General features: G+C 44.9%; 7 protein-coding genes across 7 annotated transcripts; 3 read left to right on the forward strand and 4 right to left on the reverse strand.

Moving 5' to 3' along the window:
• Window positions 1–2,426: 2,426 nt before the first annotated feature.
• CCR75_004392 (uncharacterized protein) lies at window positions 2,427–8,993 on the forward strand (the record flags this gene model as incomplete). The annotated part of the gene is made up of 3 exons (XM_067962478.1): window positions 2,427–6,250; window positions 6,330–6,473; window positions 6,533–8,993. The coding sequence occupies 3 exons, from the start codon at window positions 2,427–2,429 to the stop codon at window positions 6,588–6,590; spliced, it is 4,026 nt and encodes a 1,341-aa protein (XP_067818950.1). The 3' UTR covers window positions 6,591–8,993.
• Window positions 6,654–8,930, reverse strand: CCR75_004393 (uncharacterized protein; the record flags this gene model as incomplete). The annotated part of the gene is made up of 1 exon (XM_067962479.1): window positions 6,654–8,930. One exon carries the CDS (start codon window positions 8,928–8,930, stop codon window positions 6,654–6,656), a length of 2,277 nt encoding a protein of 758 aa, XP_067818949.1.
• Window positions 8,994–9,298: 305 nt separating the features above from the next.
• Window positions 9,299–10,210, forward strand: CCR75_004391 (uncharacterized protein; the record flags this gene model as incomplete). Its single annotated transcript, XM_067962477.1, has 1 exon — window positions 9,299–10,210. The coding sequence occupies one exon, from the start codon at window positions 9,299–9,301 to the stop codon at window positions 10,208–10,210; it is 912 nt and encodes a 303-aa protein (XP_067818951.1).
• A 28-nt stretch (window positions 10,211–10,238) lies between these two features.
• On the reverse strand, window positions 10,239–11,579 carry CCR75_004390 (uncharacterized protein; the record flags this gene model as incomplete). Its single annotated transcript, XM_067962476.1, has 1 exon — window positions 10,239–11,579. One exon carries the CDS (start codon window positions 11,577–11,579, stop codon window positions 10,239–10,241), a length of 1,341 nt encoding a protein of 446 aa, XP_067819035.1.
• An 846-nt stretch (window positions 11,580–12,425) lies between these two features.
• CCR75_004389 (uncharacterized protein) lies at window positions 12,426–14,032 on the reverse strand. The gene is made up of 2 exons (XM_067962475.1): window positions 13,888–14,032; window positions 12,426–13,820 (listed from the first exon to the last, which is right to left on the reverse strand). The coding sequence occupies exon 2, from the start codon at window positions 13,818–13,820 to the stop codon at window positions 13,482–13,484; it is 339 nt and encodes a 112-aa protein (XP_067818712.1). The 5' UTR covers window positions 13,888–14,032; the 3' UTR covers window positions 12,426–13,481.
• Window positions 14,033–14,193: 161 nt separating this feature from the next.
• CCR75_004388 (uncharacterized protein) lies at window positions 14,194–14,827 on the forward strand (the record flags this gene model as incomplete). The annotated part of the gene is made up of 2 exons (XM_067962474.1): window positions 14,194–14,205; window positions 14,462–14,827. The coding sequence occupies 2 exons, from the start codon at window positions 14,194–14,196 to the stop codon at window positions 14,825–14,827; spliced, it is 378 nt and encodes a 125-aa protein (XP_067818711.1).
• CCR75_004387 (uncharacterized protein) lies at window positions 14,239–17,191 on the reverse strand. Its single transcript, XM_067962473.1, has 8 exons — window positions 17,166–17,191; window positions 16,989–17,089; window positions 16,750–16,914; window positions 16,562–16,626; window positions 15,817–16,471; window positions 15,687–15,775; window positions 15,304–15,598; window positions 14,239–15,219 (listed from the first exon to the last, which is right to left on the reverse strand). The coding sequence occupies exons 1-8, from the start codon at window positions 17,185–17,187 to the stop codon at window positions 15,130–15,132; spliced, it is 1,482 nt and encodes a 493-aa protein (XP_067818710.1). The 5' UTR covers window positions 17,188–17,191; the 3' UTR covers window positions 14,239–15,129.
• Between the last annotated feature and the right edge of the window lie 9,310 nt (window positions 17,192–26,501).

The raw sequence follows: 26,501 nt of genomic DNA on the forward strand, positions 1-26,501 counted from the left end.
CCCACGATGCACCCAAGAAGTGGTATTTTGCTTGCAGCAAACATACACTTCTTAAGATTTGCATGCAACTTGTGCTTACCCATAAGTGTAAGAATCTGTCGGACGTGAATACGATGTACTTCAACGTCCGAATTTCCATTCATTCATTCATGACTCTGCTATGAACGAAGATGTAATCAAAATAACTCGATGCGAAATCCCGCATCGATCTTAGCAGATTGGTTACACATCTGTTAAAGTCACAGGGGCATTACTAAGCCCCTGTGACATAACTAACAGTTACCATACCATTCCGCTTGGAGTGCTTACTGCTGTGAACGGGATATCTTCTCCACGCAGAAGGATCTGATATATTTCAGTCAACAGATCCATTGACGAAAATTTAGTACACTTTGACATACCATTAATCATAACATTTTTTCGTGGTATCGGCGTTTGAGCTGGTAGCGTTGCAGCGTTCGATTTATTGAATGCATGTACAATCCGCTATCCTCCTACGGGGCTACAATTGAAATTATATGGACCTCAATTTCCGCTTTAATTCTTTTAATTGTAGCAGTACCTTCTTTTGCTTTATTATAGTTGCTTTACGCACAAAGAAGGTCGGAAAGCTATTGGGGGAGCTGAATTTCTCACATGGCACGCTGCTAAGCGATCGGCAACGAATTTATCGATCGCCAATACTTGCTTACGAGGCAATGGCCACTGCATCATGACACAGCAATTGAACTGAATTTAGGTAGATTTCGTGTCGAGTGCCTTCATCCTTAGTCAACTCGCACGGTACTTGTTTAGGAAAGATACCCTTTATATTCTTTCAGATCCTTGTATAAGGGTTTGTCTTTAAAGACTCCCAGGATTGGGAGGTGAAACCCGTTCAATCCGAGTCTTCTCATCGAGGTAACATTCGTCCATCGATGAGCTGCTGAGAACGCGTTGTTTCTCAGAAAATACTATTGTCGACCGAATATCGGCCACGTATATATCATCTGTGACAAGTACACAGATCTGCTTGACTTGCCATTACGCAGATCACGCAAGAACCGTTTCGGGTTTAGAGTTCGCAATTAATTTATCTCGAAATTAATTTCGGAGGTGCTATCAAATCAAGTATATAAGAGCCTACACTTGATCCGTTGTTTACTGAAACATTCAAAGTCTCAATTTCCTCGTTAGAACTTGTTTTCAAAGGTACCTGGAAATTTCAGGATTCTGAGGACTCATTCCGTCAGAGTATTAAGAACTTATTCCCTCAAGTTTTTATTGTGGAGTATCCTCTCCAACTGCCCCTAGCTGTGGTAGTGCATCCACAGATATCCTCTACGACCGACTCTCTCCAGTCGATCTAGGACTTTCGCACTGTCTCATACAGACATGCGTATTAAACTTCCTTGGATGAGCAAGCATCCTTTTTCGTTCCAATCAAATTATTCGAGTGTTCGAACTTCGATTTGGCTTGTGCTTGTGCACAGCCGTCGGACGGTCTAAGGCATCCGTCAAAGCCTGATGGTCCCGAGCAAAAAGCATGACAGTCTTGGAAAGATTCTGATTCTCACGATTCAGACGTTCCACTACATCTCTCAAGAATGAGATTTTTTGAAGAGCTGTCACCAGCCTATTTTGGAGGGGCTGATGTGTCCGTTCTTACCCCAGTTAACCAACCGCAACTTGAGCACAGTTTTTCAACTGGTCACGAGAAGCATTGTCGACCGTCACCGCTATTTCGCGACGACGATCGCTCATGATCAATGACCTCCCGTAAATTTGAAGGACGTGCTGCTATCTCAACAGTATTAACTGTTAGGCACCCTATTATCTCAACACCTCCGCGTGTGGAGAGCCTTGCTAGGCCTTTGAACGTACTACAACGTGTAACGGGGCACTTTTAGCTTGTACTGACAGCAGTACTCGTGCCTCGAATACGACGTGCAGAGGAAGGTTCTTTGTAGCTAAGAAGACTTAGCTACGAAGGTTTAATTCTATGGCTTTAGAATAGGGAAAAGCAAGACAGTATTAATACATGAAGTTCTCTCATAAAAATCTTCTATCTACTGAATTAATCATATTACAAACCAACTGCTTGTTACAATTGGCGCAGTGGGTAGAACTTTTTCTTCTACATTCTCGTGGCTACATAGCGAAAGACCTACCTGCATGGATTGTTTTTTTCTGCTGTCCATGCATATGAAGTGAGCAAACAAAGTGTTATCCCATTTACATTTTGAAACTAATTAAAAAAAGTGTCAACTACATAGTAAGAAATAAATTTCCACATATTTTTATTTCTCATCAAATTCCGGCATCGTTGCTTAATTTTTTTGTCGAAAAGAGAAAGCTAAGCAATTTGGTTTAAATTTACGATTAAGTTCGTTTCCCTTTTTCGTTTAGGTTCATTTTCTTTTTCCACTTCCGCATTCATTGCGCTAATGTCTAGCATCGAAAAGCTCTCGATCCGTGGGATCCGGAGCTTCAGTCCCAATCGCGAGGAAATCATCGAGTTCTATCATCCTCTGACGATCCTCTTGGGTGATAATGGATGTGGCAAGACCACCGTCATTGAGTGTCTTAAGCTCGCGTGTACGGGCGGTCTCCCGCCAGGTGCGCGAAGTGGCCAAAGTCTCGTACACGACCCCAAAATCGCAGGCACGAACGAAGTGAAAGCAAGTATTCGTCTCCGTTTCCGCAATCGTGCAAGCAAAGTCATGCTTGTACATCGTACGTTCCAAGTACGACAGACGAAGAAGACGATTACGTTTAAAGCCTTGGATGGTGTCATTCGCGTCGTGAATGAATTGGGCGAGAAAGTTTCACTAAATCACAAATGTGGCGAATTGGACCAGCACATTCCGGATATGTTGGGAGTTTCCAAAGCGATACTGGAAAGTGTCATTTTTTGTCACCAAGAGGAATCAAATTGGCCATTACGTGAAGGTGCCGAGCTTAAGAAACGATTTGATTATATTTTTGAATCCGCACGGTATACAAAAGCTCTCGAAGCCATTCGAAAATTAAAAAAAGCACGACTTGATGATGTTAAAGATTATAAACGGGATCTCGATGTTTTGACGACGCATCGAAAAACCGCAGAAGAGATTTGTGAACAAATTGAGCGAGCGAAGGAAAAATTGCAAGAAGCAACGGAAAATGGTGAAGAAGCTTGTGAAAATATTCAAAAAGCAAAAGAAACGGTTGATGAGTTGCAAGAATTGCAAGAAGAGGTGAAGAAATTGCATAATGTATTCGAAAGACGTCAGGAAGAGGTCGTCCAAAAGCAAGAGAGGATGGAAACGGCGTATAATAAAATCAAGACGATTATGAGTGATCCAGACGAAGATTTGCAAGGGTTTTTAAATGATTATGATGCAATTATTGAACAACATCGGGATACATTTACGAGGCTGCAAGCACAAGAAGAGAGTTTTAAGAAAGAACAGACAAAAGCGAAAGAAGAATACGTGGCGTTGCGTGCAGCGAAAGCGCGCGTCGAGACAAATATTGATACTTACGAGAAATTGGTCGCGGATCTTATTGACTCGGCGTCGAAGCTTAGCATCAAGTATCGCTTCCATTTGCAACCATTGGGGTCGCAATCGGATGAAATTTCAAGCTACTTGACTGCATTTCAAGACGTTGTTGTGGAGAAACAAAATGCCGTGAATACTTTGGATGCCCAGCAGCGACAGGAAGAGGAAAAGGCGACGACGGAATTGTCGGAAGTCACTTCCCAGGTAAAGCAGTTAAAGAATGACTTGGCTGTTAAAAGTGAGAAACTTGCAACTTTGAATCACGAGAAGAAACAAATTGTGAATCGACTGAGGGAGTTAGGAGGTGCTGGGCTTCATTCCCAGCGTGAAGCCGATGAAATGAGCTCCCTTGTGTCCGACGCTGCGAAAACGTTGGTTAATTACAAAGCAAAGCATGATGTCGTGGCTTTGAAGAATGAGATTTATGGATACAATGTCCAAATGAATGATCTTAATCGACAGGTGGATGAGTTGAGAAAAAAAGTTGAGCAACTGCGTCTGTACGCTCGTGAAAATACAGCAATTGAGGTGAAACGCAGCGAGCATCGCAAGAAACAAGACCTTTTTCAGACGACGTTGCATGAAAAAATGGCCGATATCGAAGATAATTTTGAAGGAATTGACAATCCGACTGATGCACAGTCTTTAAAGACGTCCATTGATTTAATCGCTAGTCGTATTGACGAACGTAAGCTTGTCGTCGAAGCTACAAAAAGAGAGCAAGCTTTCGCTGAACACGTTTTGATGGAAAACACAACGTCGTCAAAGCTGACAGAAAAGGAATTACATTCGCTGCGATATCAGAAGAATCAGCTCGAGAGACACGAGATGACGACTTTGAAACCATTATTGGATAAAGTGCTTCCTGGTCATGATTTAAAAAGTGCAGAACTTGGTTTAAAGAAAGCGGAAGTTGCGTACGCGGATGCCAAGGACAAAGTTGTTCGTCGGAAAAATATGGTTTTATTTCTCAATATTTACAAGAAAAAAGGATTGAAAGACCACTGCTGTCCACTGTGTGAACGTGACATGACGCGTGAAGAAGAACAGGCTTTTAATAGTATCTTGAGTGAAAAAGCCGATGACAAGAAGGTTGCTGAAAAGATTAAGAAGGCAGCCGAGGTTGAAGCGTCGTGGCTTGCGATTCTCACGGACATAAAGAGAAGAATGCCAAGCTGGCGAAAGTGGATGGACCTCGAGACTGCGATTCCTGCCAAAGCTCAAGAGCTAGAAGCAATTTATGCTGCACAGAAAGCTCTCGAAAGTGACGTGCAAGACAAAAAAGCTGCGTTTGTTCGTGCCCAGGAACAGTTTGAAGACGCTAGAACGGTCAAGTTCGAGTTGGAAAACTTATGTAAGTTTGCTGACGAGCTGCACCATTCTGACGTGGCCATTACAAAGGAAGAGGAGCGTATGAGAAGAAGTCAAGGAAGCAGCGGTTACTCCTTATCGGACGTGGAAGCTGAGAAAGATGCGAAACAGAGTCAAGTCCAAGAACTGAATCGTCAGTTACAGCTCAAGCAAAAAGATTTGGAACACATTAATGACGTATTACAACAATTGCAAAACGATGTGCACCGTCGAAAGGAAGAAAAATTGCAATTGGAGACCCAGCGAAAGGAATATGACGACGCCATGGAGAAGCAGAGTCAATTGCGCGAGCAAGAAAAGGCGTTAAAAGACACATGCATCCAGTTGAAAAAGGCCGAGCCCGAACTGGAACGTCTCGTTCGAGATAAAAGCACTGAGCGTGAGATGCGACGTACGGAAGCACGTGAAGCCTTACGAGTCCAGCGATCGGAGCTGCAAGAGTGTCAAGGAGACTTGCAAGTGTTTCATGCAAAGTGCCGCCAGGTTTTAGAGAATGAAGTGGATGTTTTGGAACAGCAAGCACAAACGTTAAACAATCAGATCTTACAATTAAAACAGCGCGAGGACACTACGATTACAAGTCTGGAGAATCTCGCGCCACAGATGAAGATGGCTGAAAAGAATTTAAGTGAGAATGAAATTGTCAAGCGACAGATTCAAGACAATCTCGATTATCGTGACCTTGAAAAGGAATTGACCACAATACGCCGTGAAGTGCAGGACCTTGGAGATCGTATCGGTCATTTACCACCTCTCAAAGATGTCAATGATCGAGTGGCGTCCGCAAGCGCTGCATTGAATGCTGCAGAGCATTTATCTGCCGTGATGAAGGGAAAACGGCAGCAATTGATGGAGAATATACGAGAATGCAAAGCTCAGTTGCTTAAACCGGCGTTAAAAGATGTGGATGAAAAGTATCGACAGAAACTCATTCAATTTGAGACGACGCAGATGGCTGTAGCGGACTTAGATCGGTACTACAAAGCTCTGGACGAATCGTTGTTGCAATATCACTCGAAAAAAGTGGACGAGATCAATACAATAATCCGCTCGTTATGGCAAATGACGTACAAGGGCCAAGATATTGACACGATTGAGTTGGTGAGTGGACAGCAGGACGGTGCCGTGTCGAAAGCTGCACGGTCCTATGACTATCGCGTAATGATGAACAAAGCAGGGGCTGCCATTGAAATGCGAGGTCGATGCAGTGCAGGGCAAAAAGTCCTCGCAGCGTTGGTGATTCGCTTAGCTCTTGCCGAGACGTTTTGTCTTAACTGCGGAATTCTTGCACTCGATGAACCCACGACCAATCTTGACACGGAAAATAAATTTGGACTGGCTCAAGCCATCACCGAGTACGTTTTAGTATTTATTTTGTTCTCGACTTCTTTTTGTAAGACAATGAACTGCATTTGGAATGATCTTTTGTGGCAGTATCTTAAACGCGCGATCCCAGCAGCAAAATTTTCAGCTTGTTTGCATTACGCACGACGAAGAATTTGTGCAAATGCTTAGTCGAACACAAGCAATGGAAGGCACTCGACCGGAATTTTATTGGCGTATTGCTAGAGAAAACATGTACGAAGTGTGTATGTGGTCTTTAAGGTACTGCAGCTACTAACGATGCTCGTACGCAGCGGAGGCAATCGATTTGTCAGCAAAATTGAGCGACACGAGTGGGAAGACGGCATTTAAGTTGCGACAGAACGAAACCAAGTCACTTGTGCAAAAAGCCAATTATGGGTCTGTTCTGTATGTTCACGTACTTTTTTCTTCCTCTAACTTTTGCTTTAATTGAAGCTGGACATGAAGATTACTGCTCTGCTTGAGTAACTCACGAATTGCCATAGTCGCGTACGACGACGGACCCAATTGGAACTCAAGACACAAGGCACGAAACTTACCATCAGGAATCGAGACTTTTACTGGACGATTCAAAAGATGATCGACATCCGTCTCTAGCAAAGGCAACGTCGAGTCATTAAACCGTTTGACTTTATACGCCACGTCTTGAGGTTTTCGAAGCACATGACGATACGAGCCTGGAAGATGGTATTCCGAATTCGTCACGCGTTCCAGCGTATAAAAGTCAATCCCATCAGCTTTTAATATCTCTTCGTATAGCTCTTTCATGGCATTCGTGGGGTATGTGACACTATATCCAGGCAGCGGAAGCACAACGTCGTAGATGGTATACTGGCTTACGTTCTCTGGTGTCACGAGAATAACATTTTCCTCTCCACGTGTCAATGCCGTGTTTCCTCGCGGTTTCTTGGTCATTCGACCACTCTCTTCGTCGTTTGTCTCCACGATCGTTTCTTCGACAACATCGATCGTGATAATCTCGTGTGGAATAACCAAATCCCCTACGACCGGTACTTCTCGTGACAAGTGCTTCAAACGCTCACTCGCCACTTTGTTCCACACGTAGCTCTGGTACGCGTGTGTATACATCATACGCAGATGGCGTGGAATACTTTGAATCGCCAACGCATACGCCGTCGCACCGTGCGTTTGCATTCCGTGGAGCAAAGCACGCTCCGCGACAAGATATGGAGGTAACGCTTGAAGAGCTGCTTCAATATTGTGATTTTCTTGAAATGCTTGACGAGCTTTTCGAATCAAGGACGCGTCGCCTTCTTGAGGAGACAGCAACAAGTCCACAACCCCTTGATAATTTCGTTGTAAGATTGCTCGTCCAATTACGTGCGTTGCAATGGATTTGGTGCCAAAACGTTGGAGACCGAAATAATTGATAAATCCGTGATCTCGCCAACTACGTATCGCGTCCTGAATTTGCTTTGTTGAAAGGAATTCGTCATGTGGTAAATCTCGAATTGCAAGTGAGAAACGGTTGCCACGTGAATCACCAAGATGCAATCGTTTGGGCACATATGTAGCATTGCCAACAAGAAAATTAAACGCATCGAGTTCTCGTCCCGATCGATTGAGCGTCGCGAGTTGTTCTTTGGTGACGCGATAGACGGTGCAGCGCTGGGTCGTAATCCCACGCTTGTCTTTCGTACCTGCATACGTGAATGCCGAGACGGTCGTATTCATGGCTTTGGCGAGTTGGAGCATGACACTATTGGTCTCCATATTGCGCTTGTATAGCACGAATTCAAGATACTCGGGACGATTCGTTGGCCAATTTGGACGACTCGTCGACTCGTTTCGTGGGTCCATATCCTTTCGTTTCTTTCCATTCACAGCCATCGGACGAACACGAATCACTGCCACTCCTTCGTGTGTTTTCGTTGTATCTGCCACAATCAAATTCTTGCCAAATTGACGCACCGCATCGTGAATAGCCGTTCGCGTCTCCTTGGCTTCCAGTGGTGGAAAATAAAAGACCATCTCGCATTCCTTTGTTTCAATATCCGCAGGATTCTTTTGTTCACTCTTTTCTTGGCTTGATTGCTGCTTTTCTTTTTTCTCTTGCGTGAATATCACATCTTGTACAAATTCTCTTAATTTCTCCGCTAATGCCGTTCCACAGACGCGTGCAATAGCCACTTGGAGCTGCTCGATATTTTCCATCTTCTGTCGCATTAGCATGGCACGTTTATTGGCATTAAACAGCCCGAGCAATCGACCTGCAACTTTATTCACAAACAATTCTATCCAACTAGGAGACGTCTTTGTAGTCGTTTTCTCATGCAAGAATCCAAGAACGTGGAGCTTAAAGACTTCCGTGATTCGTAATGGTTTGACATTGGGAGTAAACCGCGGGACGTCCGAGAGCGTGACAACGCGTCCATCTAATGTCACTTCTCGCACGACAAAGTCGGAGAAACGATGCTTGGTCGAACCATGAAACCCAGGGATCTCAGGTCGTAAGAAACACTGAATCCCAACGTCGGACTCGTCTACACTGCACGGGACGCTGTCGTTGTAGCCCGTGGCTCGAAAGTCCGGCCTGTCGTAGCGTTCACCACGTTCTCGCCCTCCTCTTCCTCTTCCACCACGTCCACGTCCTCTTCCACCACGATGTCCACCATTACTACCTCCACGAGTCTTAAAACTACGGCCCATGACACTAGACCGTAGGCTCGTAAGCACTCGGGACAAGGTCGTCGTCGTCTTTGTGACCTTTACGTACCACCAAAAGAGGATTGATTGGTAGGACTCCGTTTTAGTGACACAAGGTCTTCTCACACGTCGCAGTATCCGATGACTTTTGTGACACGAGGACTCTTCACACGTCGCAGAATTTGATGTGGATTTTAATAATATTCAGTGGAATCTTTGCCTGTGCGTGGCTACTACGGCCGCTGACGCTTTATCGCGGTAGTCAAGGGCTTGCTAACGTCTCTATTTGGACGCTTCTTTCTTTTAGCTTGAAAGTGCAGCTTCATTCGTTGTGTTTGCGATTTTGTGGGGTCTCTCGCTGTCTTCCAAGCATGCCGAACGTCGATTGTCTACCGGGTAGTGTGGTACGAATCTTGGGCAATAACCCAAGTCGAATGACCCTCAATGGAACGAATGTTTATATTGTTGGGCAAGGATCGAGACGAGTGATGATTGACTGTAGTGATGGCAATGCGACGTTTGTAACGAGGTTACGAGATGTGTGTCACCACTATCAGATCCACGAAATCACGGACCTACTGGTTACTCATGGACACTTGGATCACATTGGAGGCCTATTGCAATTAAAAATGCTCTTTCCAGCGATTACAGTGTGGAAATATCTACCCGACGTCACGAATGAAGGAAACAAACGCCTAAGTCTTAAAAATGACGAAAGTCGACGATTGGGGATTCAGTCATTACAAGATGGACAGGAGTTTCTAGTCCCTGGTACGACAAGCCGATTGACTACAGTATATACTCCTGGACACTGTAATGACCACGTCTGCTTCGTGCTCGATACGATGGATGAGTTGAGTGGACCAATTCTTTTCTCGGGTGACTGCATCCTGGGTTTTGGGAGTTGTCTCTTTGACTCGCTCATCGATTTAATGGCATCATTAGCCAAGCTAGACAGGTACAAGGCATCGACCATTTATCCAGGCCATGGCCCGATAGTCCTCGATGCTTCAGCGAAGATTCAAGAGTATCGTACTCATCGACAAGAACGCGAGAAAGAAATCTTGCAAGTTTTAAAAAATCAGCCAAACGCAACCGTATGGGAAATCGTCAAGCAACTTTACGAGCCATTGCCATACAGTTTATCTATGGCAGCCAGCCAAGCAATTCGCAAGCACCTCGACAAATTAGTAAAAGAAAACCGAATCAATGAATTGCGTCCCGCTCGATGGTATACATTTACCAAATATAGTAAAATTTTGTCGAAAAAATCACAATTATAACATTAATAAAAAAAAACATTAAAACGAATCACTTGTACGGAATAACACCAATCGAGTTTCGTAGAGGTATCTCCGAGTCACGACGCTTAAAGTCAATTTCATCATATCCTGTCGGTGGATAAAGCGACTGACGGCGCTGCATTGCATCTTGTACGTCTGCTTGTACGGCGTACTGCTCCGATTCGTCTAGAGGAGGAGCACAGGTGGGAGTCGTGGCTACCTCGCCCCCACTACTAGCGTTTGACACAGCGGTAATTCGCACTCCACTCGGCGCTGCCTCGGATAACGACCTGGCAGCATACTCTACCAAGTTCTGCACACTCTCGGGGGCTCGTAAATCCACTTGATGAATCAAACGTACGCATTTCTTACAAAAATGTGTAAATTCGGGCCCCGTAAAGTGCTGCGTACTTAACACGCGCACTTTCAAGCCACAATTGGAGCACGTGAGTCGACGACAAACCGCACAAGTTTTAGACGAACTTAAGAAAGTCGAAGCTTTTGTGAAACAAAGTTCGCACTTGCCATGAACATTCACGGGACGTCGAAAGGACTTGCCAGCTTCGATTAATACGGTTGCAATTACTGCATGGGCCACTGGTCGAGCTCGATCGATTCGAAGCCACAATTCCGCGGACTTTAGGTCGGCGACCCAATCAATGACCTTCCCACCCGCGTCATTCTTTCCTCGCATGTAGACGGCCACGCCGCCGCTTTTATTGTGTTGATACAAGTAACATACGGAGAGTTTTGCACGCACACAATTGGGAAACGGTGGACAATTGGGCAAATCAACCGATTCAGTTAAAGTGTAGCCTATTTCTTTGCCATTATGGTCTCGTGTGATGCCCATTTGCTCATAAAAACACACATCCCGTTGTTTAACGAGGCCTTTGCCTGGGGACTCGACAGTCATCCATTTAAAACACGAGAGAAAGAACGGGTCGTTTGGACTGCGATTGTGAATGATTCCCAAGACGGCACAGTCCACGAGGTCTTCGCGATAGACGCCAGAGATCCGTCGAAAGTCGTACGTATTGTCGGCATAGCGACCCATGACGACTTCGTCGAGGGTGCCGTCAATGTGACCCGTACATAGGTATCGATACTCGCTTTTGGCTGTGTGTTGACGTCGCCGGTAGACAGTCAAGTTGTTTTTCTGCTTAATCGGCTTCCACTGTCGTTCTCGAACCTCGAGGGAATCGAATTGGTCGCGATGGTACGCATCGATTGTCGCTTGCAAGAGCGAATTGCCCCATTCAAGGTAACGCTGTGCTTCCTTCTTGCTTAGTGGTAGTAAAGGGAAGTAGTCGTCGGGTAGAGGGAAGATGGAAGTCATATTTGGTAGGACGGCGAATGACGGACCCATTGCAATGAGATAAAAAAAAAAAGTTTCTTTTGTTTTACTTTAGAAGAATTCATGAGCTTTATTTTTGTATACACTAATGATATCATACAAATTTAAGTCAAAAGGTGTGCGGAGCACATAGAACAGACACGGGCTCAAGAGACAGAAGGCCTGATTCAGATGAATTCGCTTGAGATGGGCTTCGGAGAGACTTGCACCTAACGCTGTGGTCTCGATTGCGACGATCATAACAGTAGAAATACGTTTTCAATAGAAGGTCAACTACGCAGTGCTTGTCCGTATGTTCTGGACCCACGTTTGAGGTGATCGGCAAATAATATACGGACCGCTTAGGTTTTTGCCAGACAAGAGCATCAAAGAGCATGTCTTGCGATCTGCATTTAAAATTTTCAAGTCTTATTGTGACATGGCGATGCGAGATCAGGTCTGAAACCCCTGAGGTTTGTATTAAGTTTTCATGTCAATTACTGTTTGACCTCTTCCTCATCCCTCGCATCGCGGTGAAGAAAGCGATGTAGAAAATAACTTTAAACTGGAAAGGTGTCGAGCTGCAAATTTTGCGCGAATTATGGAAAAACAGTATATTAGAAGAAGGCGTCACGACAATATTATTTTTATAGAGATTGGACACCTTTTTGGTTTTAACATCGCAAATATTGTACAATACAATTATTTTACTGAAGGCAAACTTATCATATCTCTTTGTCTCCAACAAAATTGCGCCCGCGAAGCATTTTTATCGTCTAATTCTGATACATGCACACGAGCCTCGCGATGAATTCAGAATTTTGTTCTCAGCAGTTTTCGGTAAGGACATTACCGATTCTTTTGAACGAGCATCCACATATACGCTACACCGACCATGTTCTTTATAATGAGCAGGCTGTATAGCCAAAAGCAAAGAACTTGCATACAACAAATAGCGACACGTGACGTTTCGACTTATTCCAGGTTGGATTGTCGATTGTGCTTGCCTAGAATACTATACAACCCGGATAATAGCCCGTGTGACTCAATTACACCTCACCGATCAAGAGTCAGAACTGATCCTTTCAATGAGCTCACGCCACGAATGGAAAGCCAAGCAATTCTTAACGCTCAAGAAAAATCTTTTTATAATTCATTTAGAATTGTACAAGATTAACGCGCAGCCAATTTCGTGTCCGCAAGGTGCGGCTTCCTCGGTATTGACGTAACTATACCAGGAATTGCATTGGTAGTCTCTTGTATCTATCTCCCTAGAAAATCAGTTTCTGGCAAAGCTGCAAAACATACCTGCCATCAAGATAAAAGTCGAAGCTTAGAAAAATATTTCGCCGAAATTGAATATTTTTTATTCACATTTTTTGGCAAACGACGCGATCATGACGAGATTCCGCTTTGCAAGGACATCCATATACAAAATCAAAAAGATGGCACGCGATTTTCAAGTCCTATTCAAGGTCGGAAAGGTCGCTTTTACAGTATTGCACCTGCTGTTTTAAAGGCTTGCAATTCAATATTCTAGGAGACGATGCTGTGGACAGGACTTTAATGGTTATGCGGGATACGAGAAGAACATTTTTTCTCAACACCACTGCATAACAAAGCTCGGACATTTTTATGGTCTAGTTCATCGCCTCTTGGATGACAATTGCATTATAAGGGTACATTGACGGAAAACTAACTTGTTCGCTACGTAGGGACTTTTGATCCTATGCCGGATCTAGACAAAAATAAACCTAATTTTCCACAAATTGCTGCAGCCCTGACGGGCGTCTGACTTTTTCCGTTCTAAAATTAAATCAGGAGTTTTCTATCATGGACATCCAAAAAATACCATGCAACATTTTATCCAATGATTTAATTTGTTACTTCAGCACGAAGAAAATCTGACTGAAGCTGATACAATCTACAGACTGTTTAGTAATCGTCATCATCACCAAACATATTGCCGGCACCCATGTCAACTTCCTCTTCCTCCGCCAGGTCATCGGCCTTAGAATCCTTTGTTTCTTCACCAGCACCACCACCAGCTGTAGGCGCAGCTGCAGCCGCACCCGAGCCAAACTTAGCCAGCTTCTCACTGCCTGCAGCAATCACTTCCTCGGTGGTCTTGCCCTCCATAGCCTTCACGACGGCCGTCACGCGGGCTTTGTCGACTTCGACGCCAGCCGCATTTAAAATGCGCTCGACTTCTTGCTCACTGGGGCTGGGGTGGCCTCCGAGAACAGCGAGTAAGTATGCAGCAATGTAACGCATCTATCATCACCGTGTTAGCATACAAAAACTCCATCTTGTAGTCATTCAAGAAAAACGAGTATTGCACCTTGAATCAATTTAAGGTTTTCTTTGTTCGAGTCAACCAGATACAAGATGGAGGTCGTTAGAGACGGAGAACTGCTCATGCAATTGCCACGGAACCAATCGCTACTTGACCCTCTACAAGAGTACATCTCTTTATAATGTTTTTACGGGTATCTACCAATGGAAAAGGGTTTGATTTGGTGTCGAGCAGCTCTGAGCCAGTGATTCTAGGGTACCTATTTCTAGCCAATCATAATGCATTTTCATGTGCGAGTCTTGTAATGTGCCATTCCTTCAACAACTCGAATAACCCATTTCGATCGACGCCATGGCTCCAGTTGTAAGTTCTGTTCATTGTACCCTCTCTTGGGGCGAGTAGATGAGTTGCTTAGCTGCAGAGTCATCTTCTCTGCTCGGGCAAACAGAGTTTCCTTCTCTGTGGGTGGCTAACGTATTCATGTTGGCCGCCACGCATTTTCATTGGAACAAAACTGTTTTCTTGGTGCAAGAAGGACTTGAATGCGATTGGCTGACTTTAGATCCTCGTCACAGACAATCCGTGTCATGTCTAACGCCACTAATTGTCGATACCGCAGACTAAGGGAAAGAAGGTCAGCAAGAAGCAGCTGCTAAAGTTCACGATCGATTGTACGATTCCTGTAGACGACCACGTCCTGGATCCTGCTTCGTTCGAGAAGTTTCTGCATGATCGCATTAAAGTCGGCGGAAAGACGGGCGTTCTTGGTGAATCGATTAAGATTACACGCGAAAAGAACAAACTTCAAATTGTGGCGGTGCCTCCGTTCAGCAAGCGTTACCTCAAGTACTTGACCAAGAAGTACTTGAAGAAACAGCAATTGCGTGACTATTTGCATGTCATTGCTTCCAACAAGAGCACGTACGAGCTTCGTTACTTTAACATTCACGATGGAGGGAACGACGCGGACGAAGATGACGAGTAGTTGTAAACAGAAAAAGTTTTATTAAGTGACGGATTAAAACTATGGTTTCGTTTGGGGCTATGCAAGTAGTACTTTTGTCGGTATTGTCCAATTTTGTAAAATGTGTATCATTGTTTAGCGTGACACACATAAACATAGACCAGTTCAAACAGAAAAAAGTGTCTTTGGTGTTGCATTGCTAAACTTGGCGAGAAATTGGTGATGATGAAGTTACACTGGTCGAAGCAGCGACAAATTCACATGTTGAGACCATTGACGCACATTTCTCGCGACATCGTGACAAGATCCAAAGAATCCTTTTGTTACATTCGATGCACAAGGGCAGCATTAATAGCTTCGATCCACTTTTTCGACCCATTTACAAGATCGTTTAAATGATACACCCGATTTGGCTACACATTTTTAAATTGTAACCACAAAGGAGTAACATCATGTCACACACACACAAAAACCCATCATCGAGCATAACTTCGTACCGTGACGACGTCAAAAGCAGTGGCGCTCTTGGAATTCACATAAAGATTGTCCGACCACGGAATCTCTCCCTTTTGTCGCATTCGAATCGGATCAATGTAAATCAAACGGGGCTTGGATGTTAGAATTAATTGTCGTTTCTTGGAAAACAAGCCTTTTCGCTTGCTAATGAGCCCGCCCATTTTAATCAATTCGTCATCCAGCAAAAACCGATTCCAAAGCGAACTCGTACGTCGCATTGCAGGTGGAATGGCTGCTTTCTGTCGTGCCACTTCGACGACATCAACATGTTCCGCTCTATTTAATCAAAAAATCAATTCATTTCAAAGCGTTACTACAATTTGTACAACCCATCAAGACGACAATACAATACTCCTTCACATACGCGGAAGGCAAAGGATCCAGAACGAGTCCCGATGACACCTGAAGCTCCGTAGCGACACCTGCAAAGAGCCAATCCTCTTTTGCACCATCCTAACAAGCAAAAAAATTAAAGTAAGCCTCCCTCAAGTCACCGTTTTGTACGCAAGCTTTACATAATCAGTTGGTGGAAGTCGACCAATTTCGGGCATATACAGTGGCTGGGCACTCCCAACCATGTCCCAATCAATGCCTTCAAAGAACAAATGGGCCTTCAAAGCTTTGTACCCCATGCCGTCTTCATCCGTACCCGCTCCAAGACGCTTACTTGGATCCTGCAGTAAAATCCGATCAATTAAATCCTGTGCAACTGGCGGAAAGCCACAAGGGTATGCAAATTCTTCGGCAGGATGGTTTAAAATTTGCTGAAACGTGAGATATTCATTCTCGGCTCGAAACAGTGGTCGTCCAACGAGTAATTGAAACACCATGCACGCCATTGCCCACAAATCACAGCCACGAGAAGCTTCCTGATCACGCAAGACTTCCGGAGACACGTATTCAGCGGTGCCACAAAAGGTATTATGACGACTTTCTTCCGTCTCATCTTTTGCCGTGCCAAAATCCGTGACTTTCAAGTGGCCATCGCCACTAATGAGAATATTCTCGGGTTTTAAATCACGATGAATCACGCCATTTTTGTGCAAATATTCCAATGCTACGACTATTTCGGCAATATAGTATCGACTGAGCTCGAGTGAGCACGCATGGTCTGGACGATTTGCAGCAACTTGTTCTTTATGATGTTTCCTAGTATAAATAGACATAAAAAACAGTTTGGAAACAATCCAGTTGGAGGTACGTTCTGTTGTGAAAAGCGGTTTAAAACACACTGCGTACGTAATCACATCGAGCAACTCGCCACCTCGGCATAGCTCCATGACCATATAAAGATAACTATGATCCTGCCCATTTTCAAAACAACACGTTTAAAACAATATATACGTAACATAATATTGGTTTAAAACGGTATAAGTTAAAAGAAGTGCCGCAACCGTAACCATTCCGTACTGTGTTTTAAACTTTACCTGGAACGTGAAAAAGAGTTTAACCACACGATCATGCGAAATCTTGGAAAAAACTTTGCGCTCCATCATGACGAACTTGACCTTCTTTTCTTTTCGGATAAAGCGCTTTTCCATAATCTTTACGGCGTATTCGACACCAGTCTCCTTCATGCGCGCATGCACCACCTGCAAAACGCCAAACCATAGCATCAATCACAAAGATATTCCACGCTGCATGCAAAACACTTGAAAGTACGCACTCGAGCATACGCGCCTTCTCCTAGTGTGGCACCAAACATAAAGTCCGCAGGTGACGGCTTCTTGCTATTCGCGCGAACGGGTACGACGCCATCCACTGTTCCTTTATAAGCGATTCCAAGAGATTAGCTTTACATACGTCCATTTGCCGTCAAGTGATTACAAAAAACTCAGTCTACCGGGTGGTGTTGCGGTTTCCATCGTCACGCGACGAGTGACGAGGAGAATGCAAGAGACAAAACGGAGCTATTCGCTTGATTCTCTCCCTCAACTGGCTGTTGGTGTGGTGTACACGGATAGGGACGAACGTACCACAATCTACGGTTATGTTTTTTTTTTTATATAAAATTTACCCAAGCAGCGAGTTACACACTTTTGCATCGTCTTGTAGTATTTCAATACTCACAAAATGACTTTACGCGAGTCTATGTCGCATCTTTCGGTCAAGTTGCGAGAAAATTCACGTTTGATGCAACAAAAGGTGCAGCACAGAAATGTCGGTGCCGTGATCCCATACAAAGTCGCGAACTTGAAGCGTAGATTAAGATGCGGTTCGATTGTACCCTCGTTACATTGTAAATCTTCAATGAGTATGGCTCTGCATTTGACGACACCGTTCTGCCTGTACACATGTGAATAAATCTCATCTCGACAATGATACGATCGTCAATTGCGACTCAAAATCGCGATACATTTGCTACTGCATCTCCTCCCTTACCTCTAAAAGCGAAGCTTTTTCGGAAAACCTTGCGGTGGGTCTCAAACGAAATGCGTCTGCAATACTTGATATAATCTCGCATTGTTAGCGTTCATCGTTCTTTAGAAGTGTGGCCATTGCACTGAGTCAGAACAGGCCATTAGCTTTTAGGTTGCAACGAAATGTCGTCTTTACGTATTTAATTTATAGTGAAGACTAAACCATGCCGACGAAAAATTAAGAAAGAAACTAACAATTGTTTCAAATGAAAAGTCTTACCACTATGAGAAGGTAAACAAATGTCGACCAAGGTGTAGATTCGAAGTTCTTGAGCTGTTGCTTTCACCTGCGCTGGATATTGCAAATTTAAAGTTGGAGTACTTGTCTTGCTAATTTTATTCGAATGCCTTTTATTTTCTGATGCCGTATCATATACATTATCAGCTCAATAGGGTTTGGTGTTGCTTTTACGTAGCCTTGTAAATAAAACTAAAACTAAACACATTGTGTTTAACTGCCCCAGGTGGTGATGAGGTTAACCTCATCACCTTAAAAATTATCTTGCTGATAGCGAAGCAAAAGTGACCTCGAGCGTGAGTACTGTTTGATTAAATTTGTTGAATTAGATGTAGATTTTATATAGATTTGGTGTAGAGGGTGATTCCCGGAACGTGTAGATTAAAATTACAATTGTCGTCGCACCACAGCTCAGACCCAAAAGATTCGTTAAGTAATACAGAAGTCATGTTTTTGGTCAAGCTGATGTGAAGCTTTTTAATTTCTTTAGATAGCTATGATACATAATTCTAAAGCTGTATTATTACTTGTAAAAAGACAATTAAATTTTGCCTCTTGTTGGTACTAAAGCCCCCAAAATCGGCGTCACTAACAATTAAATGTTGCCGGGGCGTTGGAAAATCCTTGTGTCAAACCAACCACTCCCATAGCATACCGCCTAGGGTGCTACGCTGTAAGCGGGATGTCGCTAGCTCGCATGAACAGTTGGTAATAACCATCGACTAAGTCAATTGCACTGTACATTGTACATCCCACTATGTTATTCAGAAGAACATCCTTTCTAGGAATGGGGATTTGTGCTGGTATAGTGGCAGCATTGAGCTTATTACAAGCATGAACAATGCGCCATTTACCATTTGGCTTTTTGAAACAAAATTTCGGCATCGAATGGGAAGATTTTCTCTCTCGTATCATTCCAGTCTCGTGCTTAGCACGGAAGACATCGTCAAGGACCTCACACTATCTGTTTGGTGAAGGCCAATGTCGTGTGACATAGTATTTGGTATTTGGTTCCCGAAATCAAGTCAATTTCATGACGGACACCTCTACCGGGGTTAAAACAGATGGTGGATTGGTACAACCACATCTTGGAATTCCTTAACCAAGTAATAGAATGGATCCGTAGGATCTTTAGGGATTGATGATCCACTCCGCGCACTAAGTGCAGCTTTTGTATCCTTCAGGTCAGCTTCGTTCAGTAGCGACGATGAGTTTAATTCAATCGTTGGTCGAAAAACCACCATCTCAGATAAGTCGCCAGCCTTTAAGGCTTGGCCGCACTCATCAGTATACATTTCGTGTAGTCTGAAAGAGCATGAAATGAAGGGATTACCGCAAGGCTCTTATTTAACGACTATCATGTTGCCTATTACTGAATTAATCCGTTCGGCTTACGCCACGGATGAACAATGTGTAGCTCTGCTACGAGCTCTAAAGAGCACTGAATCGGGTTTTAAATTGTCAACACATTTGCGTGCAAGGTCACATCATTTTTCTATCGATAACGACCTGTTGCTTATTGCATGGACGCTGCGGATCCTCCGCGCGTCGTTGTTCCTCATGTTGAGGTTTTGAGGTACCGAATCTTCTATCAGACATACGATACTGGTCCGTCTCACGAGTAAATTCTGCAAATCAATTTTCTGAGTGCTTGGCACCACATTGGACACATGGGAACGGTTCTGATATGGCTTAAGCAAGCCGACGTAGAACACTGGGTGTGTACGCAGCTTACTAGGAAGGTTTAGCGTGTAGGCTAGGCCCTTATTGGCCACCACCGTAAATTGCCCCATAAAGCGCCGGCGCAATTTGGTCTTGAAGACCGCGGAAACCAAATGAGTAGCAAATTCTTAAGCGTTTAACAATACACAAACGGCTCAGAGCCTAGCAGATGAACTCTGAATCTGACAAGAGCATACATAATTGGTCTCCAATCATATAAATATTTGTACAGCTTCTGCCTTTGGCATCTGCTTGTTCTTTTTGTTTGACTTCGCAATCAGCCATCGTGTCACGTACATGTCTTAAGACACTAAATTGCGTCACGATAAACTCGCTTGCTTGTTTCCGAATGGTAATAGGGCTTTTGTAAGCAAGCCTTTCGGCTAATTCTTCCCACCAAGCCATGAGTCTCGCAGTGGTATCGTTAACGGAGCGCATGGGTGGGTGGGACCGTTGACATAGAACGAAATGTAGCCTGTAGAGGCATGGACAGCGTTATTTAACGCAAATTCCACAATTGGGAGCATTGAGCTTCAGCTCATTGGTGTCTGAGCACACACACTGCATAAAACGTCTTCAATGACGCGATTGACATACTTGACCATCGGTCGGCGGATGGTCCGCGGTGGACATAGACTTGGAGGCGCTTGCGCCAAAAAAGACGGCCAGGCCGCAGAATGCTGCATCCGCACCAGGATGTCCAACTAGCCATCGAGCGAGATTGCTGACATTATAGCATTAAAAGACGGTTTTAAACAGCCTCGAAAGTTTTTTAACCCGAGAAAGGCTCTCGCGAAGAAGCTGCACCTCGTGATTTAGGGCATAAAATGCTTCCGTCGATATTTCGCCTCCCCCTCTCGCGCTGCTTGATGCGCAAGGAAACCTTCAGTTTTACGTGAAGAAACTTTTAAAGTGACACCGTCGTAAGGGCCAATACCAGTATCTGGTGAAGTGGCTGGGGTCGGTCAACCGAAGCACTGAAATATTGGCTACACCTATCCTCGTATTGTGGCATAAATGCCGAACGTAACTGGCCTTTTGCCTAAAGCTTGGCGAAATCGAAGCAAAGCTTCCGTTCTAAATGAACATTAGCCAATATTATCGAGAAGAGCGAATATCAATAGCATCCGCAGACTCTGTAATATTCCAAATATTGCGGAGGCGGCTGGTCCGATGGACCCAGTTCCCAAACGAAGCATCGTTTTCGCTTAATGATTCGTTTGGAAACAAAACGATCGAAATTCTCTCTCGTTGAAGTCACCGAAGCCCCACGAACCTGATCACGCTAACGCGTCAGATACTGACTTCACGTCATTACCTTTGGCGTAAAGTATCCGATATGAAGAGCGCAGCGAGCAGCGAGCTCCTCCGGCGTCCTCGCCGTGGGACGGAGATTCAGATGGCCAAGCGGTGACCCGTGATCTCTTTGATGCTCTTTCACACTAAGTGGAGTGAATCGGTACTCACTGTGAGCTTTAGCTATCGCTATCTCTGCAGCTCCACGGCAAGTTGTTCCTCTATGAGGATTGCCCGCTCTTGCTCTTCATTGTGCGGATTTGTGATAATGTTGGACACAGAGTCCTGCGTCCTGCGCAATGCAGTTTAGACACCGGCGGCACCACGTTCTGGGACGGTCATCGTCGCGAGAAGGCGTATAAGAGCGACGCTCTTTGATCCTCCGATGGAGTGTGACTTTCATTGTCCCACCATTCCCTCATCGTCGAGGAAGGTGCTAAGAGTCCGTGACTCACGCTTGATTGTCATGGGACAAAAGGAAGCAAAACACAACTAAACGGTTGGCTGTTTAGGTTCCAACCTCAAAGAGGAAATGAAGCGAATGATGTCACTCGGTGCAAATAGTCTGAAGGGGAGGGTGTAATGGGGCACACATCGGTTGGAGAATCGTTGTTGTGATAATTGGCGAGACCCGTCCACTTACGCAAATCCTTTGGGTTCTTAGGTACCGACGAATCTACTATGGATTATACCTTAACCTTAGCGGGGTCCGCTCCAAGGCCTTGCTTCCCAATAAAGCACCCTAAGAAGGGAATTTCTTCTGCGCCAAAAATGCATTTAGATGCATTGGCATACAATTTATTTGTGCGCATACACTCGAGCACTGCTCGCAATGGTGTAAATGTTTTTATATCCGACTGACCCTGCTCCGCACAACTATGGACAAAAATGTCGAAAAATAAGTCTGTGCATAACCTCGAAGAGGGCGGAATAGTCACGCGTCGTCACGCACTGCGACTTAGTCGCCCCATCTCTCACAAATATGGCTCGGTGGCTATCCTTTTTCGCCGAATACAACTTCGAGGTGATGTATAAGCCTAGCAAGCAGAATGCTTTGGCTGATGCGTTATCACGCCGGCCGGATTATGAGGTCTTACTTCTCCCTCGATATTTACGGTTACACCATTTACAAGCGTATGCAATTACTCGCTCGTATCTTTTTGTGAGGGCATGGACGCTTCGCGTCTTCACTGGCTCGGAGTAGAGACATCGCGCCTCTGAGAGGCCGAGACATTCACGTCCCTAATTTTTTCTGCCTGTATTGGATATATACCAGAGCTGGTGTTTAATTCGACATCCGACAAGGAGTTGGGAATCTCAACTTCCATCGCCAGCGACCGTTTACGTGTGACTTCACGTGCATTAGAAGGGTTGGACCCGAAATGCCCTGGCGAGTCGCCATCAGGGTCACTACTGACAATGTCACCTCGGCTGACCACACTCGGTGGACTTATACGTACCACTCCACGTATATCAGGGACATTTCACCCTTTATAACTCGGCCTTAGACCTGCAATGTTTTCGGCATTCCCTGAACCGTTATTACAACGAGTGCCACTCAACGGACTATGTGCCGTTCCACCTCCTTTTTCTGATTCGGCCTCAAAATTAACGTTTTAAACATTGGAGTTTATTGACTCAAACATTTCAATGTCTAAAGCATTGTTTCAGTCAATGATTCGCGCCAATAGCGCTTTTGTTGCCCAGGAAAGATAGGTTCATGATTCTCCAAAACTCTGCTAGGAACATTTCGCGTTGTGCCAAAGGTCTTAGACATCCAATCGATCCATGGCTCATGACGTTCAAGCCAGGACATATCAAAGATGTGATCATATCTCGAATCCAAACCAAGGACGAGACAGCGTTCCATTATATCAAAGTCCAGAAACTTTAAACCTAAGTTCAACGGAACTTAAGGAACAGTGCGCGAGTCCCAGTCGCTAAGCGAACAGAGATTGTATCACTTTGATGCGCTTTGTGTGCCTCAACGTATTGTTGGTTTTCCTTAAGGGAAATACGTCGAACATGATTACAAGACGCTCCTGAGTCAAATAAAATTGACCATGGCTCATCAAATTCCTTCACAGTCGCTTGAGCGACTAACAAGCCAGATTGGTACTCACGCCTCGTGCCATTACGCATCGATGCTAGGCCCTGTTTAATCTCACATAGGTCTTTTCCACTAAGATTCCCCGCACCTACTGATAATCAAAGTTTTCTTGCACCGCACCAGATCTGAGGTATTCGAGCTTTACGCGTATTACGTTGGGGGCAGGCCGGACGTAATTGTTTCGTGCTTCCGCACATATAACATCTACGGATGTACTTATGCTATTCCATAGCTTGAAGTGCTTCTTTTCCTTCCTCAACGAGGCTTAGGTCCATGAGATCCGGTCTATAAGACGATATCGATGTGCTCCAAATCTTGTGCGGCAAACAGCGTGCTAACACGAGCAGACTTAAAGTCGAACTCAGCGCGTAGCGCAATGGCAACTGCCTCTTCAAAAGTAGCAGGCTGGGATCGAAATAATTCCGTCCGGGCAACGCCCTCATTGACACCCTCCCATAAAGACTGTTACGACAATTGCTTCTTGCACCAGGTCTTGACGCAAAGATGCAATGAGAGTTCTCAACTCGTGGGCAACTTAATGGCTCTACCTCTGAGCTTCAAAATGACCATAGCCACCTTTTGTAGGCGGGCACGTCGTAATGCGGCCACGCTCTACTTAGACACACACCCTAGCACAGCGAGGAAGCGGTTTATCCTGTTTCTTTTGCGTGCAGTGAGGTAGTTGTAGTGGGCGCGTAAGCGACTCCACCCAACACACTAAGTACTCTGGTTAAGTGTTGTCACGGGAACGGTAATCCGTCTCCTCGTGCGCACTTACCAAGTAGGAAGTAGTTTTAAGACTGATTGATATTTAATAGAATTAAATACAAATACCTATTTTTAGCAATTGAAATGTTATCTCTATAGATAATATTAAGTATGTATTGCGAGCGTATCTTTGTAGATACCTCGCGTAACGGATGACGCTAGCCGTCATCACGGATGATGCTGGGCGTCATCCCTCCTAATGTGATTGCACCCATGTGCATCACATACACAAAGGTTGGTCACAAATGTGCACCACACCCGAGTGCTGGGTCTAATAACTATTATTTAGTAATTGACCAACCCCTTGAGTACACCAAGTGTACTTAACGGGGACTGTGTAACATTAGGGAACTTTTGCCCTTACACCATCCCCCTCTTTAAGAGTGAATTTACATTTTTAAATTCATCAAAGAGGAGAGAGGAACTGCGATCAAATTTACGCGCCGCTAGTTCACTCGATCACTCTAGCGCACGTGTTTCCATACACGGCGCCCAAGATGCCACCTAAAAGGAGCCACGTTGGTGGGTCGTTTGCGAAGACGCCCACTTAACCTCGCATTAAGCGAATGCGCCGCGTTAATTTGCCGGCCGCGTCTAATGCCTTAGTCGGAATGCCGACAGCCACTGCGGCTGTCGCGTTAACAGGGCTAAAGGTTCCATCCCACATTAACAGTGAGGATGTTGATCCGTCGCTCATTGTCGACTACAATCAGTCGACACCGTTGCCGTCACCTCATAGTAGTGATGCGGACAACGAGCTCATGAGGAAGGATGATGGCGCATTATTGCCCATCCAAACTTCTCTCATGGCTCANGGCTATCCTTTTTCGCCGAATACAACTTCGAGGTGATGTATAAGCCTAGCAAGCAGAATGCTTTGGCTGATGCGTTATCACGCCGGCCGGATTATGAGGTCTTACTTCTCCCTCGATATTTACGGTTACACCATTTACAAGCGTATGCAATTACTCGCTCGTATCTTTTTGTGAGGGCATGGACGCTTCGCGTCTTCACTGGCTCGGAGTAGAGACATCGCGCCTCTGAGAGGCCGAGACATTCACGTCCCTAATTTTTTCTGCCTGTATTGGATATATACCAGAGCTGGTGTTTAATTCGACATCCGACAAGGAGTTGGGAATCTCAACTTCCATCGCCAGCGACCGTTTACGTGTGACTTCACGTGCATTAGAAGGGTTGGACCCGAAATGCCCTGGCGAGTCGCCATCAGGGTCACTACTGACAATGTCACCTCGGCTGACCACACTCGGTGGACTTATACGTACCACTCCACGTATATCAGGGACATTTCACCCTTTATAACTCGGCCTTAGACCTGCAATGTTTTCGGCATTCCCTGAACCGTTATTACAACGAGTGCCACTCAACGGACTATGTGCCGTTCCACCTCCTTTTTCTGATTCGGCCTCAAAATTAACGTTTTAAACATTGGAGTTTATTGACTCAAACATTTCAATGTCTAAAGCATTGTTTCAGTCAATGATTCGCGCCAATAGCGCTTTTGTTGCCCAGGAAAGATAGGTTCATGATTCTCCAAAACTCTGCTAGGAACATTTCGCGTTGTGCCAAAGGTCTTAGACATCCAATCGATCCATGGCTCATGACGTTCAAGCCAGGACATATCAAAGATGTGATCATATCTCGAATCCAAACCAAGGACGAGACAGCGTTCCATTATATCAAAGTCCAGAAACTTTAAACCTAAGTTCAACGGAACTTAAGGAACAGTGCGCGAGTCCCAGTCGCTAAGCGAACAGAGATTGTATCACTTTGATGCGCTTTGTGTGCCTCAACGTATTGTTGGTTTTCCTTAAGGGAAATACGTCGAACATGATTACAAGACGCTCCTGAGTCAAATAAAATTGACCATGGCTCATCAAATTCCTTCACAGTCGCTTGAGCGACTAACAAGCCAGATTGGTACTCACGCCTCGTGCCATTACGCATCGATGCTAGGCCCTGTTTAATCTCACATAGGTCTTTTCCACTAAGATTCCCCGCACCTACTGATAATCAAAGTTTTCTTGCACCGCACCAGATCTGAGGTATTCGAGCTTTACGCGTATTACGTTGGGGGCAGGCCGGACGTAATTGTTTCGTGCTTCCGCACATATAACATCTACGGATGTACTTATGCTATTCCATAGCTTGAAGTGCTTCTTTTCCTTCCTCAACGAGGCTTAGGTCCATGAGATCCGGTCTATAAGACGATATCGATGTGCTCCAAATCTTGTGCGGCAAACAGCGTGCTAACACGAGCAGACTTAAAGTCGAACTCAGCGCGTAGCGCAATGGCAACTGCCTCTTCAAAAGTAGCAGGCTGGGATCGAAATAATTCCGTCCGGGCAACGCCCTCATTGACACCCTCCCATAAAGACTGTTACGACAATTGCTTCTTGCACCAGGTCTTGACGCAAAGATGCAATGAGAGTTCTCAACTCGTGGGCAACTTAATGGCTCTACCTCTGAGCTTCAAAATGACCATAGCCACCTTTTGTAGGCGGGCACGTCGTAATGCGGCCACGCTCTACTTAGACACACACCCTAGCACAGCGAGGAAGCGGTTTATCCTGTTTCTTTTGCGTGCAGTGAGGTAGTTGTAGTGGG

The sequence above is a fragment of the Bremia lactucae genome, linkage group LG10 (assembly GCF_004359215.1).
Source record: "Bremia lactucae strain SF5 linkage group LG10, whole genome shotgun sequence".
Taxonomy (NCBI): Eukaryota; Oomycota; class Peronosporomycetes; order Peronosporales; family Peronosporaceae; genus Bremia; species Bremia lactucae.